The sequence below is a fragment of the Lepidochelys olivacea genome (genome assembly GCF_965140295.1).
Source record: "Lepidochelys olivacea isolate rLepOli2 genome assembly, chromosome: 2".
NCBI lineage: Eukaryota > Metazoa > Chordata > Testudines > Cheloniidae > Lepidochelys > Lepidochelys olivacea.
Window position 1 is genome coordinate 266,373,536 of NC_140412.1, and position 19,047 is coordinate 266,392,582.

The window sequence follows — 19,047 nt, forward strand, 5'->3', positions numbered from 1 at the left end:
TCATGTCTGAGAGGGAGTCTACCACGGCCTCCTCCTAGCTCCTGTAAGAGAAGTTCCAGATAATGAAGAGAAACTTCTTCAGCAGTTATGGAACAGAACGGGTGGTACTAGTGTTCTCTAGAGCTAGAGGGGGCCAATACTCTACTAATATATTTTCTTATTGGAAAGGTTCACCTATTTCCTATGCCAAAGGGCCAAAGAAAACCTTGTTTAATGGTATACTAACAAAGCTTTCAGAAACATCTGGCCAGACCATTAATTTGAGCTTTTCAGTCGACATTGAAAAGAACACCTCTATCTTCTGTTCGTATTCAGTGTGTATAAGATATTGACATCCATGCTTTCAACAATTTGAATTTTCTCACATGCTTGTATTTGCTACACAGTAGACTAGTTGGCCACAGGATTTCGAGAATGACAATTTTCCACTCCTCCATTTAAAGCAGTGAAAGAGGAGATGTTCCATCTGCTGATTGCACACTTACTTTCATTGGGTTTTCATCGTACGTTGGAGTCCCAAGGTCCATCTCAGCTTCATGTTCGAGGCTGGCATCATCTCCGGGGCTGTCCCAAGTAGGAGGATCCCACTGGGTTTGCCTAGAGAAAGAAGGGAACGGTCTCACTCATATCTTGAAGTAATGGAAGCACACACATGAAATTACCATCATAGCCTCTATTCTGGACACTTGGAAGCCAGCCCTGATTGCCTTCTTGCAAATAACTGACTGTAAACAGGACTCTCAGCTTTGATCACACATAACCAGTGCCTCACAAAAACCTCCTGGAAAATAATATTTTGAATTGACAGGGATATGAACAGTGTCACATGCATTGAAAGTATTATAAATAAGTCAACAATAAACAGCAATGCATTTCAAGTTGGGGCATCTATGAGCATGCCACTGGATTAGGGACAGATCTAATCTTAACATTGTCTTTTCTTCCAGATCAATAATGACTAATAGCACAGTAATGGCATACACAGATGATACCAAATAGGGTAGTTATGAATGCCAGTGAAGACGGAGAATTATGCAGAACAGACATGTTTATGAAATAAAACGAGGTTCCAAGCTAGTGCATCTGGGGAAATCATCATATACCTGGGAGACTGTAATGCTGAAAGGTGTAGGGATTACATGAATTTGAAAAGCAACATGGTAGTAAGCAGAAACAGTGCAGTTTTGGTTTGCCTGTACAGAGACATCACATCACAGAGCCTGAGGGTAGTAGTCTCTTCTCTACAGAAATGAGGTCAGACCACACCTGGAATCAAGTGTTCAGTTCTAGGCATTTCATTACTGGAAAGATGCAGACAAACAGGGAAGATTTCATAAGAAGTGCAACAAGAATGAACAAAGGACTGGAGAGATCGATTGATTGACGAAGAATAATTAATTTAATATGGAAAAGCTTGGCTAAATTATGACAAATGAGAGATAATTGCCACCGAAAGGGTATATCCATCAACAAGGGAGAGAAATTGTTTAGTGTGATCCAAGGTGCGGTAAGTACAAGTAATGGGACAAAATGGTGCAATGGAAAATTTAGGCTATCAGGAAAGATGTCTTAAAAATGCTGTCTATTTGACTGTGGAATGGTCTCCCAGAAGTTTTGAAAGCCCCATCCCATCACTGGAATCATTTAAAATTAGACTAATCAAAATCCTGAAGGGGACAACAGAGAGAACTATTCTGCACTGGGTCCCGGCAGATAGACTAAATGACCAAATGTTACATAGGTCTTTTCCATCTCTAACTTTTGATTCCAAACAAGGCCTGAACTTATAGCTGTCTATACACTATGGACAAAGTATCTGAAACCATGAAGAAAAGGGACCATCTGGTTTGAAGGTTCTGGTTTTGATTCATCAATGGAAGTACCCAGACAATCATCACAATCCAAACAAAAACTTATTTTGGGGGTGGGGTCAGGGAGAAGAGTAAATGGTTTATTCTCTGTAACCTGAAGTCTTTACATCTTGATTTGAAGACTCAGTAAACTCACCCAGAGGTTAGGGGTCTATTACAGGAATGGGTGGATGAGGTTCTCTGGCCTGCAACGTGCAGGTCAGACCAGATGATCACAATGGTCCCTTCTGACCTTAAAGTCTATGAGAGGACTGTGTGGAAAATTAAATATGCTTGTTTAAATGGACCACATGTCCTTCTGCAAACCTAATACACTATTTTAAAAACCTACTTAATGGTGAGCACCTGGATTTTATTCCATCACTACATAAGGCATAATATTAAACTAATATCTGCCCCATAGGGAAAAATGGACCAATAAGTAAGAGGTGAGAAAACGAGTAATCATGCAATATGACTCTACTGTATCAGCCTTAGAATGCTGCTAGTTAAAAAAAGAGCCTACAAAACATTTCCAGGGGGTAAAACTGCTATGAGTTTAAGTCTAATAAGGTTTAGTCAGCAGTTTCCAAAGCAACTGATGGAGGATTCATTGCCTAAATGTATCAATACCAACAGCTGAAGGCTGAATTGCATGTCATTCCTTTTATATGAAGACTCCCAAAACACGGAATATTAATTTTTGTTAGGTAATCAGTAAGGTCTTCCTATTGCCTGGTGTTCTGAAATGCTCCTTATGTTGGTATTACCTGGGGCTTGTACGTCCCAGTACAAATCAGGGATAGCACAAATCAACAACAGAGTCATTTTTTTTTTAATGGAACTATTCACACTAGCTCTCCTTAAAATAAGAGACTGAATTCCCATCCAAACCTCTTTTCTGACTTATATTAACCATGAAAAACCATAACGACCACATAAAGCATAAGAACATAAGAATGGCCATACTGGGTCAGACCAATAGTCCTTCTAGCCCAATATCCTGTCTTCCAACAATAGCCGGTGATGCTTCAGCGGGAGTGAATAACACGGGGAAATGTATCAAGCGACCCATCCCCTGTTATCCAGCCCCAGCTTCTAACAGCCAGAGGTTTAGTTAGGGACACCTGACTATCTTGGCTAATAGCCATTGATGGACCTATCCTCCATCAACTTATCTAATCCTTTTTCCAACCCAGTTCTACTTTTGGCCTTCACAACATCCTTTGGCAAGGAGTTCCACAGTCTGACTGCGGTGTGTGAAGTAGCAGTACTGCCTTTTGTTTGTTTTAAACCTGCTGCCTATTAATTTCATTTGGTGATACAGGGGTCTTGTGTTATATGAAGGGGTAACAACACTTCCTTATTCACTTTCTCTACACCATTCATGATTTTATAGACCTCTCTCATATCCCCACGCAGTTGTCTCTTTTTCAAGCTGAACAGTACCAGTCTCCTCATATGGAAGCTATTCCATACCTCTGAGCATTTTTATTGCCCTTCTCTGTACTTTTTCCAATTCTGATATATCTTATTTGAGATGGGGCAACCAGAACTACATGCAGTATTCAAGATGTGGGTACACCATGGATTTATATAGTGGCATTATGATTTTTTTATCTGATTTATCTATCCCTTTCCTAATAGTTCCTAATGTTCTGTTTAGCTTTTTTGACTTGCTGCACATTGAGCAGATGTTTTCAGACAACTGAAATGACACCAAGATCTTTTTCTTGAATGTTAACAGCTAACTTAGACCCCCATCATTTAGTATGTATAGCTGGGATTATGTTTTCCAACATGCATTACTTTGCATTTATTAACAATAAATTTAATCTCCCATTTTGTTGCCCAGTCACCCAGTTTTGTGAGATCCCTTTGTAACTCTCCGAGTCTGCTTTGGACAACTATCTTGTGTAGTTTTGTATCATCTGCAAACTCACTGTTTACACCTTTTTCCAGATCATTTATGAGTATGTTGAATAGCCCTGGTCCCAGTACAAATCCCTAGGGGACTTCACTACTTACATATCTCTACTGTGAAAACTGAACATTTATTCCTACCCTTTGTTCCTTATCTCCTAACCAGTTACTGATCCATGAGAGGACCTTCCCTCTTATCCCATGACTGCTTAGTTTGCTTAAGAGCCTTTGGTTTAGAACATAAGAATGGCCATACTGGGTCAGACCAAAGGTCCATCCAGCCCAGTATCCTGTCTACTGACAGTGGCCAATATCAGGTGCCCCAGAGGGAGTGAACCTAACAGGTAATGATCAAGTGATCTCTCTCCTGCCATCCATCTCCACCCTCTGACAAACAGAGGCTACGGACACCATTCCTTACCCATCCTGGCTAATAGTCATTAATGGACTTAACCTCCATTAATTTATCCAGTTCTCCTGTTATAGTCCTAGCCTTCACAAGCTCCTCAGGCAGAGTTCCACAGGTTGACTGTGCGCTGTGTGAAGAAGAACTTCCTTTTATTTGTTTTAAACCTGCTGCCCATTAATTTCATTTGGTGGCCCCTAGTTCTTACATTACGGGAACAAGTAAATAACTTTTCCTTATTCACTTTCTCCATACCACTTATGATTTTATATACCTTTATCATAGCCCCCCTTAGTCTCCTCTTTTCCAAGATGAAAAGTCCTAGCCTCTTTAATCTCTCCTCATATGGGACCTGTTCCAAACCCCTAATCATTTTAGTTGCTCTTTTCTGAACCTTTTCTAATGCCAGTATATCTTTTTTGAGATGAGACCACATCTGTATGCAGTATTCAAGATGTGGGCGTACCATGGATTTATATAAGGGCAATAAGATATTCTCTGTTTTATTCTCTATCCCTTTTTTAATGATTTCTAACATCCTATTTGCTTTTTTGACTGCTGCTGTACACTGCGTCGACATCTTCAGAGAACTATCCACGATGACTCCAAGATCTCTTTCCTGATTAGTTGTAGCTAAATTAGCCCCCATCATATTGTACGTATAGTTGGGGTTATCTTTTCCAATGTGCATTACTTTACATTTATTCACATTAAATTTCATTTGCCATTTTGTTGCCCAATCACACCGTCAAAGGCTTTCTGAAAGTCCAAGTACACTATATCCACTGGCTCACTCTTGTCCACATTTGTTGACATGCTCAAAGAATTCTAGAAGATTGGTGAGGCATGATGTCCCTTTACAAAAGCGGCGTTGCTTCTTCCCCAATATATCACGTTCATCTATGTGTTTAATAATTCTGTTCTTTACTATAGTTTCAACCAGCTTGTCTGGTACTGAAGTTAGGTTTACTAGCCTGTAATTGCCAGGATTGCCTCCAGAGCCTTTTTAAAAATCAGCATTACATCAGCTACCCTCTAGCTATCTGGTAAAGAGACTGATTTAAGCGATAGGTTACATACCACAATTGTTAGTACTGCAATTTCATACCTGAGTTCTTTCAGAACTCTTGGGTGAATACCATCTAGTCCTGCTGACTTATTGCTGTTTAATTTCTCAGTTTGTTCCAAAATCTCCTCTATTGGTACCTCAATCTGGGACAATTCCTCAGACTTGTCACCTAAAACGAATGGCTCAAGTGTGGGAATCTCCCTCACATGCTTTACAGTGAAGACCGATGCAAAGAATTCATTTAGGTCCTCCTCAATGGCCTTGTTTTCCTTGAGTGGCTCCTTTAGCACTTCAATCATCCAGTGGCCCCACTGATTGTTTGGCGGGCTTCCTGCTTCTGATGTACTTCAAAATATTTTTGCTGTTAGTTTTTGTGCCTTTTGCTAGTTGCTCTTCAAATTATTTTTTTGGCCTGCCTAATTTTGCTTTTACACTTGACATGCCAGTCATATTTTAAGATAGGAAGATAAGAGGAAAACTGTTTCCAATTGAAGCTGAAGTTTGTATGTATGAAAAAGGTTTGCCAAACATTTCATCAGGTTGCTGGGCTAACACCTCTCCACTTACACAAAGTACCACAGAGTCTTTAATGATTTAAGACCTCTAGAAGGAGAGGACCCCTAACATCATTCTGGGTTATCGGCTCAGTGCTGACAGAGGGACACTGCTAAACGAATCCCCAGCCTACCTCCTGCAGCACCTTGCAGAGACAGCATTGTAGAGACAGGTCAATACATTGCACAGTAGTTTGGAATACCACCACCACAGAATAAAGGTGCAGTTTTTACACATGAATAAGAACATCAGCACTGAATAGGTAAGTGAGCATTTACCTTGTGATCACATGGTAATAATAGATCTTCCCCTCTGGATCTCGGGCTGTTTTCCAGTTGGGAGGGAGGACAATGGTTTTGGGTTTTGGAGGAGATGGCGGCGGTAGATCCAGAAGATTGTTGGTCACTACCAGCTCTGGCTAAAAATACCCCAACAACAGCAAAGAGAGAAAGATGAGCAAATAACGACAACATTACAAAGTTTTTAATACAAAGCTACAGTGTATGAGAAAGTAATGGTTACCTGACCAAGTCCATTTATAAAGCAGTAGTCCAGTGGGCCACTTTTCACTTTCAGTGTGATGCTTTTGATTAACTTAGCAAGTTTAAGACCATGTCTACACTAGGAGTGCCTAATATGTATAGGAAAACTGGCATACTATACCAGCAAAGTGCTCCTAGTGTGGACACAGCTATACCAGCAAACATGAGTGAAACAAGCCATACTGGTAAAAGCACAGATTTGCTGGTATAATTGCAGATGCACTTCGGGCTTCTGATGCCACAGTTATGTCACCCAAGGATCACATCCCGATTGATGTAGCTATGCCAGCAGAAGTTTGTAGCGTAGACATAACTTTAGGCAATCAATAGCCTCAGAGGAATCTACATTATTCTGTGAGGTGGCTGACAAGAACAGCACCAACAGCCCTTTTCACACGATAAAGGCTTAGTATACTGAATCCAGTCTGAAACCAAGGCCACTACAGAACCTAATCACCTTTCCTATACAGTGAGGAGACAGGAGGCTGGTAGGGAGGCAGAGATATTCCCCTTACACAGAGCAGCGTTGAGACCAGATCACTACACACAGCACAAGTGATTCTCTTTTCTCAGGACAGAGAACCAAGCTTAGGAATCATTCACAGCAAAGTCCACACAGAGAGAGGGAGGAGAAAAGGACTTGCCATGTTAAGATAGATAGCTTATGAGAGTACTGCGTTTACAAATGCTAGAGTGGGAGACAAGAACAGTGGATATGAAATCGACCAGCCCTTCTCACAATGCCAGGCAGTAGAGCAAGGGAAGGGATGCTGTTTGCAAAGGAATCAACTCTAAGTTTTAACTACCCTTTTGACAGTAAATCCATTGGCTTTCTAGTTACAATTTAAGGGAAATGGATAGGATATTGTCCTCCCCAACATAAATGGGAAACAGGGGAAAGGGTACACCAAATGGGATAGGCATCACACCGTTGTCTCTCATGGGTCATGAAAAAATTGCCTTCCGTAAGTTGCTGGCATGTTACAAGGCTGGACTGTAATGCTCCAGGCCTCACCTGCTGTATAGGCTGAGGCTGCCCGGCTGCTACGATCGTTGTTACTGCTGTTGTCGGCTGCACCACCACGCCCTGTGGATGAGCTGTGTAAATCTGCTGCCCTTGGATATACTGAAGACCTGGCTGTGCATAACTCTGAAACAAAGCAAGAGAAACTGGGAAATCAGTTTCCTTATTGAAAAATCTTTTGTTACTTCTGTGATCGATGATGGAACAAAGAAACAGGGTAAAACTGGTTTTATTTCAAGATGCAGTGGAAAGTGGAATATACTGTTTCTGTTGTACAACTGTTCTGGAACAGGATATGTATCAATGCATTTTTAACTTCATAAAATGTTTTACATAAATTTGATAGATCTTTGTTCTTCACAGGAAATTTAAGTTTAAAAAAAAATATGTAAAATATTCTATTTCTTGGAATTCAAAACTGGTATTCCCTCAGTACTAGAAGAAAACTGCAAAGCTGAGCAAAATGGATGCAATTATGAACATGCTTAAGTCAAGAAACAGGTTCACCATGAATAAAACCTGCAATGCATTTTAAATTACAATGGCATTTCTGAGCCTCTGACTGGTGACAGCCATCTTGTTGAAAACAAACATCAATGTCTGCCATGAAGGGCATGCTGCATGCATCATGTCCCTGCAGATTAAGTATTATCCAAAGAAGGGATGTCTTGGATCTCTCCCGTATAAAATACCTGTTATGTTGAGCAAAACTCACTGCCAGTACTACTTCAGATACCACATGTACAACCTATGAAATACCAGCTTTCCAGCAGAATACTGATACTTAAAAGGAATGACCTTGTTCTTCCACTGGACAGAAGCTTTCAGTCATTGAACCTTTTCAGCAGGACAACTGAACATAAGAATGACCATATTGCGTTAGAACCATGGTCTATCTAGCTGAGCATCCTGTCTTTTAACAGTGGCCAGTGCCAGATGCTTCAGAGGCAATGAACAGAACAAGGCAATTATCAAGTGATTCTTCTCTAATTATCCAGTCCCAGCTTCTGGCAGTCAGAGGTGCAGGGACACTGAGAACACTGGGGTGCATCCCCGAGCATCTTGGCTAATAGCCATTGATGGACATATCCTCTATGAAGTTCTCTCATTCTTTTTTGAATCCAGTTACAGTTTTGGCCTTCACAACATCCCCTGGCAATGAGTTCCACAGGTTGACTGTGTGTTGTGTGCAGTAAAACTTATGTTTCTTTAAACCTGCTGCCTATTATTTTCATTGGGTGATCTAGGTTCTTGTGTTATATGAAGGGGTAAATAGCACTTCCTTATTCACTTCCTCCTCACCATTCATGATTTTATAAAGCTCCATCATTGAAAAGGGTCTAGGTATAATCTGCACCTGTAGACTGAGAAGGCCCTATGCAACAGAGCAAGAGTCCCTCAGTAAAAAGACTCAGACATACTGGTACCAAGCGAAGTGTGATCAAAATGTCCTGGGACACAATATTAAAAAAACCAAAACCCTGAAATCATCATCAAATATTCTGAAATCCTTCATTCTCCTGCAATAATCACTTTTAGGTAAATATTGTCCATTACTGCTCTGGGTGAAATCTGCACTTGTCAACTAAGTAGATGAACAATTGTTTTGAAAAGAAATAGTGGACCAGTTTTGAATAAAACAAAGCTTCCCTAGACTTGAGTACTGTACTATATGTAACTGACCCACAGATATATAAACTGGAGAATCACAGAAGGGACCACAAAGGTCTTCTAGTCCAGTCCCCTGCGCTCAGTATGACATCTCTACTCCTACACGTTGGAACAGAGGTGCTATATTGCCTCTGTATTTGGCACTAGTGCAACCACTACTGGAATACTGTATCCAGGCCTAGTATTTAGAATTCAGGAAGGATGCTGATAAATTAGAGAGGATTCAGAGAAGAGCAATGCGAATGATTAAAGGATTGGAAAACATACCTTACAGTAATGGCTTCTGGGTTTTGGGGTTTATTGATTTCACTTTTGGGTATTTTTTAAAGCAATTTCTGAGTTTTATGCAGATGTCCAAAAATCAGATTTTTTCAGGGCTCTCTCTTTATATGTACTTTAATGCGTAATATATATAATTACAGTAGCATATACTGTAATTAGTAATCTCTTTGTAACACTCCTTAGTGGGCTTTAACGAAGTACTGTTTCAAAATGCACAATGTTAAAGCACACAATGTTCAAAGAAAGAACCAGCAAGGTCTAAATGGACCAATTAATGCTCAACAAATCTGTGCACTTTAAAAATCACATCCATATAGTCTGCATTACTGCACTGTATAGACAAACCCGTAGATACAGGTAACCATTTCCCATCTTTCTTATGTTTATCCAGTAAACACCGATTTCATTTTTGAGAGCGAGAGCGAGAGTTGGGGGTGTTTATTAGTTAAAACCTAAGATTGGAAGCCCCACCCATAATAATAGATTCAAGAAGCTCAGTCTATTTAGTTTATCAAAGAGAAGGTACAGGGGTGACTGATCACAGTGTATGTACGTACACGCAAGAAATAAAAAATAGGTAAGAGGACTCTTCTGTCTAGCAGACAAAGCTATAACAAGACCCAATAGCTGGGAGTTGAAGCTAGACAAATTTAGACTCAAAAAAAGATGTACATTGTTAACAGTGAGCGTAATTAACCAACAGAGCAATATGCCAAGGTGCATTCTCCATCACTGGGAGTTTTTAAATCAAGATTGGATGTTTTTCTAAAAGTTATGCTCTAGTTCAAATACGAATTAATTCAGGGGAGTCCTATGGCATGTGTTATGCAGGTGGTCTGACCAAATGTTCACAATGGTCCTTTCTATCTCCATAATCTATGCATATATATGATTATCTTTCCCACCTCCCACTTCGACTAGTGACTGACTGTCCTCTCCGTCACTGAAATTCCTGTATTAAACTTTCAGTTTTGGTTGCACATCAGCAGCAAATAGTCTTTAAACATGGGATGTGAACTGGCTATTTTTTTAAGTTGGCGTTACACAAAAATGATTCATGAAGAGTGAATGAATACACTTATGTCACCCTTAGATGCACTTATGTGCCTTCATTATCATCATATTTTTCAATATTAATAGCAATTAAGACTACTTTCCATTTATGTCTGAGGAGGATAAAGTAGCTAAAAACTAATGAATTCTCATCACTGATTTGAAATATTGCATGTATTTTACAGCTTGGTAAACTGAAGCACAGAAATGTGACGTGACCTGTTCAAGGCCAGTTATAAAGCAATGGAGTGGAGTGGAGAATTTAGGACGCCTGGCTCCCAATCCCCTATATCTAATCACAATCCCTCTAGTAATGGTACTACACATCTGTGTATTTCAAGTCTGTACCACAGCCTAGTTATGACTGTGACAGGCACAATAAAAATTATGCTACTATCAGCCCATGGAGTAACCCTGACAATTACCTGTGGAAATGGAAGATTATGTGGAACTCAGCAAGCAACAACATAAAGCTGATAACTGAACTCCTGTTTGTTTACGCTTTCTCCTTTGAATTGACAATCAAGGAAGTGAGAGTGTTTTGTTCTTCCCTTACTGTGCATGCTCCTATTTGAATATTAAGATGCATATTTGCTGATACATATAGGAGAGGGATGCATTTTTATGCTCTTCGTGAGGTCTCCCTTCCATCATAACAGATCCAACTTAATCTCTTTATTGTATTTGGAAAATGCAAAAAATAGACCCGAGTGTGGATTTAGTGCTTCTAGAAGGAGCCAGACTGATACTAGCAAAATTGTCTGCAGAAAGTCTACAGCAGGGAAAGCCATCTCACAATGCTCGATCCTGACCTAATGGGACTATCTCTAGTGATGTGTGAGTGTCACAGGGGAAGGCTTCAGTCTCCATGGCCCAATCAGACTTGGTTGATCTGCTGAGAATGCCAATATGGAGCAAATTAGTGGTGCGCATGTTTCTTGTGATGGACACCTGTCCACGAGGAATTGAACTGACTAGTCAACTCATTTCATACAGCCCACCAGACAGGTGGTAAGTACCAAGATCAGATGGTGATAATTATTGATCTGTGCTGAATTCAAACCAGTGACCTACAAATGAAAGAACATTTGTCCTATTAGCAACCCTCTGAGCCATGCAGTTACCCATGTGCTGCATTTGATGGAACTCTGAATCAGCAACACAGCTGTTACTTAAGATCAAATAGCAGAATCTTTATTAATAGGCAGAAGGAGTCCAAGCTTGATTTTTCAGAGGGCCAGACTGAGTTTAACCAAACTGGTTAGGGAATCGAAAGAGAATGAGTATGGAACACTACATTTTTTGTCGTCATTTCAAGATCTGGTTTCAAACGAAACCCCTCACACCACTGATGGATTGCAGAAAATTGCATGGAATCAGTATCATGGAGTTCTAGCATTATCATAAACTACCTCTTAACCCTCTATTCAGGGCAGCAGAATCCCTGAAGGGGTAGATTTCATTGTACTGTATTCCAACACAGTCTTCCATTTCAGAATTGCAGTAACACCCTAGGGTGCACAGGTAATGCATTCCATATACTTTACAGAGACCCTTAGAGCCCTTGGCCACGTTTCTAAAGATCCACCCAAGGGCTAGGAATGTTAAGTGACTGCACACCTGCATGTTTTACTGCCTCCATAACATACTACGTAAGAGTATAATCCCTTGCCCAGAAGCATCTGTTCACAAAAACAGACAACATTAACAACAGAAAAAGTAATGGATAAAACACATATAGAGCAGGAAAAATCTCTCTCCAACTGCTAAGCACTCAGTCCCAGTGACTGAGAGATGCTTCACTGTGCACATTAAAGAAAAAAATCTTAATAAATTGGAAGAGTCTGATTTACCTAGACCCCACAAAGCAGGCCCACATGATCAAACTGCACCAGTGCGCCAGACTCACCAGATACTAGAGTTAGAAGTGTTAACTATAGAAAAATTTGTCTTCCAGCTAGCAGTCTAACTCCTTTCATTGTCTGGTGCTTATTGACAAGCTGTGTTCGAAGGGTTCATTATGCATTTTCTCATAGAGAGTTACCTGTACAATTGGCGGAGTAGTCTGAGCATAAGGTGATGTCACACCATAAACAGTCTGACACGTCTGCCCTGGGTAATATAGGGCTGGCTGAGACTGGGCCGGAGAGTACTGCTGTTGCACAGCTACAGTCTGCTGACTGGAATCCCATACTCCATAACTCTGCCCCTGCACTGGACCCGGGGCAGGCACTGGCAAGACAGCTACATTAGGTTCCTGATGGACCACGGCGTCACTTTGTGCTACATACTGAGGAGCAGAAACCTCCATCGTTGTTGCTACATGTTGTACTACTGGTACTGGCTGAGGAGCAGTCAGGGGTGGTTCGACTGTGTGCCCAACCAAAGTCTGGGGATGCTCATAGGCTGCAGGAGAGCACATGGGATCCAGGCTCGGCGTGGGCAGTAGCACCTTCCCAGCATTGGGATTGCTGGGATCCACATAAGCCTGCATGGGATAGCCAGGGGGATAGCCAATGAAGCTGTGGTGGGGAGCGCTGTAGCCCATGGAATCATACGGAAGTGGGGAAGTCATCCCTAGGTTCTGTAGTTGCTGCTGTTGTTTCTGAGCCTCCCGCTGAGCTACTTCCTGTTCGAACAGCTTCCTGCGTTCTTCCGTGGACAGCTTGTTGCGATCCTTGAGCCGCACTTTCTTCTTAGAAGAAGCGGGTGTGTCATACCTGAAAAAGAGAACCACTTCATAACTCCTGCCCCAGAGTTAAACAGATTATAGGGGTACCCTCGGATGCTATTTATAGACAAAGGCCCGTCAATAAATGCATTAAAAACTAAAAGGAGAGAGAAGGTAGGAGTCATAACAGAATATTTATTGCTCCAAATCGAACCTTGGAACACATTTCTTAACTTTAAAAGAATTTTAAAATTCACTCTAAAGAAAAGATAGCCTGAAATAGAGTGCAAAAGAAAAAAACCTCACTAGGTTTGGACATTTTCTCTACTTCATACACAGACTCATATGCTCTGCATGTGTGTGAAAGACATTCACTTATATACACACACATGTATAGCATTACTTTTCTAAAAAGCCCATTCAAAATAATGCAAAAGATCTTGTTCTTATCACAGGCAGAGCTAATCCTGAAACTTAACCTTTTGGTGGAGGAAAGAAAACCACACTACTGAAAGAATGCCAAACGAAGCATCCAGTACCACACCAGATTAAAAAAAAAAACAAAAACCCGTGCAAGTTTATTCAGACCAGCAGACAGCTATAGCTTACACGTTCCATTTCTGGGCTCCCTCAAGCTGCATTTGCATAAGTAAAAGTTAATGTAACTTGTTATTCATGGGGTAAATGTAACATGCTATCCAGTAATAGAGGCATTCCCAATCTTTTTCATAGCGTGGTCCATGTCTTAAGTTACTTGGTCCCCTCTCTTCCCATTAACATAACATCTCTGTGGTCACTACAGTAATGGCCTTTTGGAAAAGTAATATTAAGAAAAGAATATTTTTAGAGTTTTTAAATGTGCTTTTAGCAACTGGAATATGAAGAAGCCAGAACTGTGTGATTAGCCAGCTTTTTGTGAGCCAACTGTGGTTCAGACCACAGCTGGGTAGCCTCTGCCATGTTGCAATATAATGCATAAGCAAAAGGAGTTTGGGCAAATAATACTTCCAGTGGGAACCTAAACCTTAGAATTCCCGAACTATTGTATGTTTACACTGGCAAGTCTTAATTGTGAATTAAGAGGCTGACATTGAGTAGCATCCAAAAATATTGAGGAACCTCATGTCACTGTTTTCCCACTCTTGTAATGTTCATTCCCCTGGAGATTTCCCCCTTCACAGCTGCATCATGGCTCTGGGTCTGTCAGAGCATTTAAGGATTTTAGCAGAGCAACACAGGTAATTATGCTGTCTCTGTGTAACATACATTTTATGTGTCTTTATGCCCTCAAGTTCAGGCAATGCAACCCAAGAGAAATTGTGCTGGATAATCTAAACAATATCTATTGCATTATAACTTTTCCTAGTGGTCAACAAGACAGCAGATAATATTACACTGATATTTCCATTATAGCTCCCTTTTCATAGGCTCATAAATTTCTCAAAAGGTACCTGTTTTGGCTGATATTTTCCATGCTTCGTGACTCTCAATTTTTTTGATAAAGGGAATGAAATGTATTCACTGATCTGGAGCAAGGGTGAAAAACATTCAAACTTTTCTGCCACAAGAAGATTAAGACTTCTTTGCATGCATAACTCAATACTGACATTCAACCACTGAGACCTTTTGGAACGTTAATTATTTCTGAATACTAGTCTCCACCTTAATTTGCAGATGTTATTTAAGAACAATGGAATTATAAACAACTGACTTCCACTTAGAGTTGTGCTATTTACTGAACCACAGATCTGCCTAAAAAAAGTGGTTAGATTTTTTTTCTATTTATTTATTTAAATAGGAGTCATATTTTTCTTCCTGAAACACAAAACAGCTGAAGAGATTTTCCAGGGGTAAAAAAGATAGCTTAGGTCAGACACAAAGCAAGTAAGATTAAAGATCAAAAGGTGGATTTTTTTAAAGTTATGAGTGTATGAAAACAGGGGGTTACAAGTGAAAATGCTTTGCAGTCTTAACTATCGTGGGTTCTACAAAGCATCCAATATACTCATACATACATCAACTTTTTATTCATGCATCCAGTTTGCATAACAAGGACACATTGCTAGAAATACTTCAGTTAAGATGCCCTTTTGTTTCTTCAGTCCAATTCAAATAATACCCGTGAGTATTTATGTTTATATGAATCTTGTTGGCAGTGAGAACCCAATTTAAATAATTTAACAAAAATGTCAATATTTTTCTGCACTCGTCCGAAGAACTTACATTAAGAGCCAACTCACACAAAAGAATAAATACAAAAAAAACCCCATGTGATGCAGTAGTGAAGTTAAGCAGGTGTCATAATAGTTTCTCCATTCTCCCAAAGGCCCATCTCCTCTAAGAGAATCTCCACTCCAGAGCAGCAGCAAGGGCAAGGAAGTGTGCCAAGGGCATGCCAGCATACCCCCAAATCTTTCAGTGATCTGAGACCAACTCTGGAGTTCTTTACCCCTCTGATGTCATCTGTTCTGCTCACCTTCATTCAGGATAGATAAAAATCAATGATTTTTTTTATTTAAATCAGATTTTTTTGATAAAATGCTTTTTGAGGAAAAAACCTATCTAAAGAGAGTTTTAATTAAGAAACATTATAGCTCAAAGATCTCTCATCATGGAATAGGGATTATAAATTCTAATTCTATAGTATGAGACAATATATTCATGCAACGTTTAAGAAAAGTTTTGTAAATGAGTTCCAATAGTTCATGGATTAGGGACCCAATTTTATGCGGATCCAGGGGCTTCTGTATAGATTATTTAGGTTAATCTTTCTATCTACCCAATGGGACTCAATGCTCAGTCTAGAAGATACCATCAGAGATGCTTAGTTTTGCAGTTCTCAAACTGTGGATTTGTCTCCAGAGATAACATGCTTGTTAACAGAAAAAAAAAAATGTTTTTAATAAATAATATATAGAAGTGAGAAATAACAGACCTCAAACCTATTGTCCCTCTGCAAATTTGTGTATATAGAGTCAATCTCTTCCTCTCTCAAAGTGCAAAGTTTCAAGAAGTTCAGTGAATAGAAGATTGTTGGGGGCGGAATAGATCTGGACAAGGAGAAGAAGTCTGGAGATAAATGTGAGAAGGGAGGGACAGGCAGTAGAAACAAAAGTGAAACTGTTTGAGCAGCATATTCTAGAAGTCTTGAGGTCTTTCTGAGTGTAGCCATCACTGATTTGAGATCTACCATACCATTCTCTCACTAGAAGGGAAAACCTATAATGGCAGCAGGCCATAAGAGAGACCCAGTTTGGAAATATTTTAATGAAGTTCCTCTACCTGTGGGTAAGTCAGGCATGCATGCAAAATGCAAACAGTGCAAAAAAGAAATGCAAAGCCTGGGTGCCCAAATGAAACAACATCATGGGAAGTGTTTTTTCTCAGGAGGAAGCTGCGTTGAAGATGATGAAAGGAACATGTCTGAACATCCAGGATCTTCAGGTTGATAAACTTTTTTATTTCATACTTCTTTCTTAAGGACTGCCTGTCTTCCTTCTGGACTACTCTTGAATTCTCATGTTTGAGCACAAAAAATATAGTTGTTACTCTATGGTACTATCATTTTAGATGCAGTTGTGATAAAAAATAAATAGCTGAAATAGGCGGATCTTCCTTTTACAGTTTCACCTTTAAAGTGGTACTGAGTGTCAGTGAATGCAATGAGTAATACTAAATGAGCAGTATGGTAATAATTAAATAACTACTTTGACTTATTTTGCTTAGGAGAATACATCCTCGACATACAAGATTCTGAAGACTGTTGAAGTGATAATCTCACTTTTAACAGCATTAGCTTCTTCTGCCGGTGTAGAAAGAATATTTTCTTCCTTTGGACTAATTCATTCCAAACTGAGAAATCGTTTGGGACCTAAAAAAGCAGGAAAACTTGTTTTTCTGTTCCAGATTATGAACAAACAGGAAAATGAAGGTTAAGACGACTGAGTTAGCTGCAGAAGCCAGTTTTTTAAGTTTCTTATGTTGACCTGGCTGACAGTCGATTTAATTTTTCATTTTTTTTTTTAAAAAAATTAACTATTTTAGTTAAACAATTTTAACAAAAACAAACCTGATTTTAAAAAACTTGAATGTTTAACTAAATTAAAAAATTCATATGCTTGTTTTGTTAAAATATTATAGGTTTGCTGTTGAAAAAAAAATCCAGAATACTTAATGTTGTTGTTTTAGTTAAATAAAACAATTTAAATGTCTGTCTGGTGATATTCTCCTCCTAATACAGCATGGCAAGAAAATCCTCAAAATATTAATGATTAACCTGTTGAACTGGAGATATTTATGAAGTCATTGGGAGGTGAACTATCTGCTTCAATTACCTTTGGTAAATGAAAAACCAAACAATCATTCATTTTTTGATATAGCTGTAAAACTAATCTGAAAAGTTTTCAAAATAAATCACTTCAAAAATGCCTAGTGTGTACCTTCTAAAAATGAAACCTACATCTTTGAGTTGTGAAGAATATGTATTAAGGTTATAACAATCAACAAGAATGCTCTTTTATGTAGAAATCCATGATTAAATCAAGTTTTCCTGACTAGTGATTTAAATCAAATCCACCCTGCCACCACTATACGGATTTCATACAGTTTTTTGGAACAAAGTACTATCCAAAGTGCCGTAGTTAAAGACTGATTGGTCCATATTACGAAAGAGAGTCAGATTAATGACTATTAGGATGCCTCTATGGGCAGCGATCCCCTCATTCTCTAAGCTTCATTTTTGCCATGCTACATTTTGCAGATTTTCCTCTTATATAAAGTCACTGTTTACACAGAGAGGGTGCAGCTGGGAAGAACATGCAAAGAAAGGGCTTCCTGACCTCTAGCACCAGAGACCACTCATGCTCAATCATTTGCTATTCAGTATTTTCTGTTTTTCTAATCTTTCTCTTGCTGTAACAAGAACTTTCCTGCCATGAAGTTTACCTTGTCTCATGTTTCCTGTGCTTTTTGCCTTTTTAACTCTCTTTATATATGTTAGTAATTCATCCATCTCTACTTCTGCCTTCAGTCATTTGTTTGGTTTTTGTTCTGCAAATGGATGTTTTTTGTGGATTTATACTCCTATTTTTATGCTAGCCTTTCAAACGTGCTTAATAGAGAATAACATGAGGACAATGGAATGCTGCTTTATTTGAAAAATGTGACTTTTTTGTAATCAATTATTCTCCCTCAGCTTTTCTGAAGTCCATATAGTAGACCTTGACTGGCTTGGTACTGGCTTTAACAAGGATGTGTGCTGCATTTTAGCTAGTAAGAACAAGAGTTCTGTCTTGACCCCAAGAATCCCACATACTTAAATGTAACGTTTATTAACTCCACTGACCTCTGTTGCCTTTCAGCATCTCCAAGTATCGCTTATTCATAATTATTGACTCCTTGTTTTCTGTGAACAGCTCAACCCACTCTGCTTCAGCTGCCCAACCCACTCTACCAGTTGTCACGTGTCTCTCCAGTCGTCAACATTGGCTCACACTGAACACACAGTATCTTGGCTCTCTGAGCAGGGGCCATTTTATTTCCTTTAGACTCTCTACGCAATGCCACACTCACATACAACACTTGAAAAATGACCATACAGATGACACCAGGTGCTAGACCGGGCAGTTTAAGGGTCCATATGAAAACGAAAGGATATTCTGTAGTGTGATTTGACACGGTTAATGTACAGATATGGCTCACGCTCAATTCTTGGGATATACTTTTGTCCATTTGTTATATTTAACAGGACTTTTCTCCCTCCAAACATGGCGGTGTTTGCTAATCCTCCAGAAGGAATTCATTACATTAAATGTGGACCATAACTATTAAATTTCAGTAGATTGCCACTCTGTTCCCAACCAACTTTCTGTATGCCAACTTCTCCTCTCATTGGAAGTAAATGGAGTGGCAGACATCGAGCTGTATTAATGACATCAGAATAATGAAAGTGTGCATGTATTCTGACTTTAAAGTTGCAAGCAGTTTAATGGCTTGCAGGCAG

At 39.5% G+C, this 19,047-nt stretch overlaps 1 protein-coding gene across 4 annotated transcripts in view; it reads right to left on the minus strand.

Moving 5' to 3' along the window:
* SETD2 (SET domain containing 2, histone lysine methyltransferase) overlaps positions 1-19,047 on the minus strand; it is a gene marked incomplete at its 5' end in the record, with an annotated part of 151,353 nt that overhangs the window by 40,264 nt on the left and 92,042 nt on the right. For all 4 annotated transcript variants that reach the window (XM_084620147.1, XM_084620146.1, XM_084620145.1 and 1 more), the window contains 4 exons: positions 486-597; positions 6,082-6,221; positions 7,361-7,495; positions 12,420-13,095. In XM_084620147.1, coding sequence (XP_084476273.1) covers positions 486-597; positions 6,082-6,221; positions 7,361-7,495; positions 12,420-13,095 — 1,063 coding nt within the window. The remainder of the gene's footprint in view (positions 1-485; positions 598-6,081; positions 6,222-7,360; positions 7,496-12,419; positions 13,096-19,047) is intronic.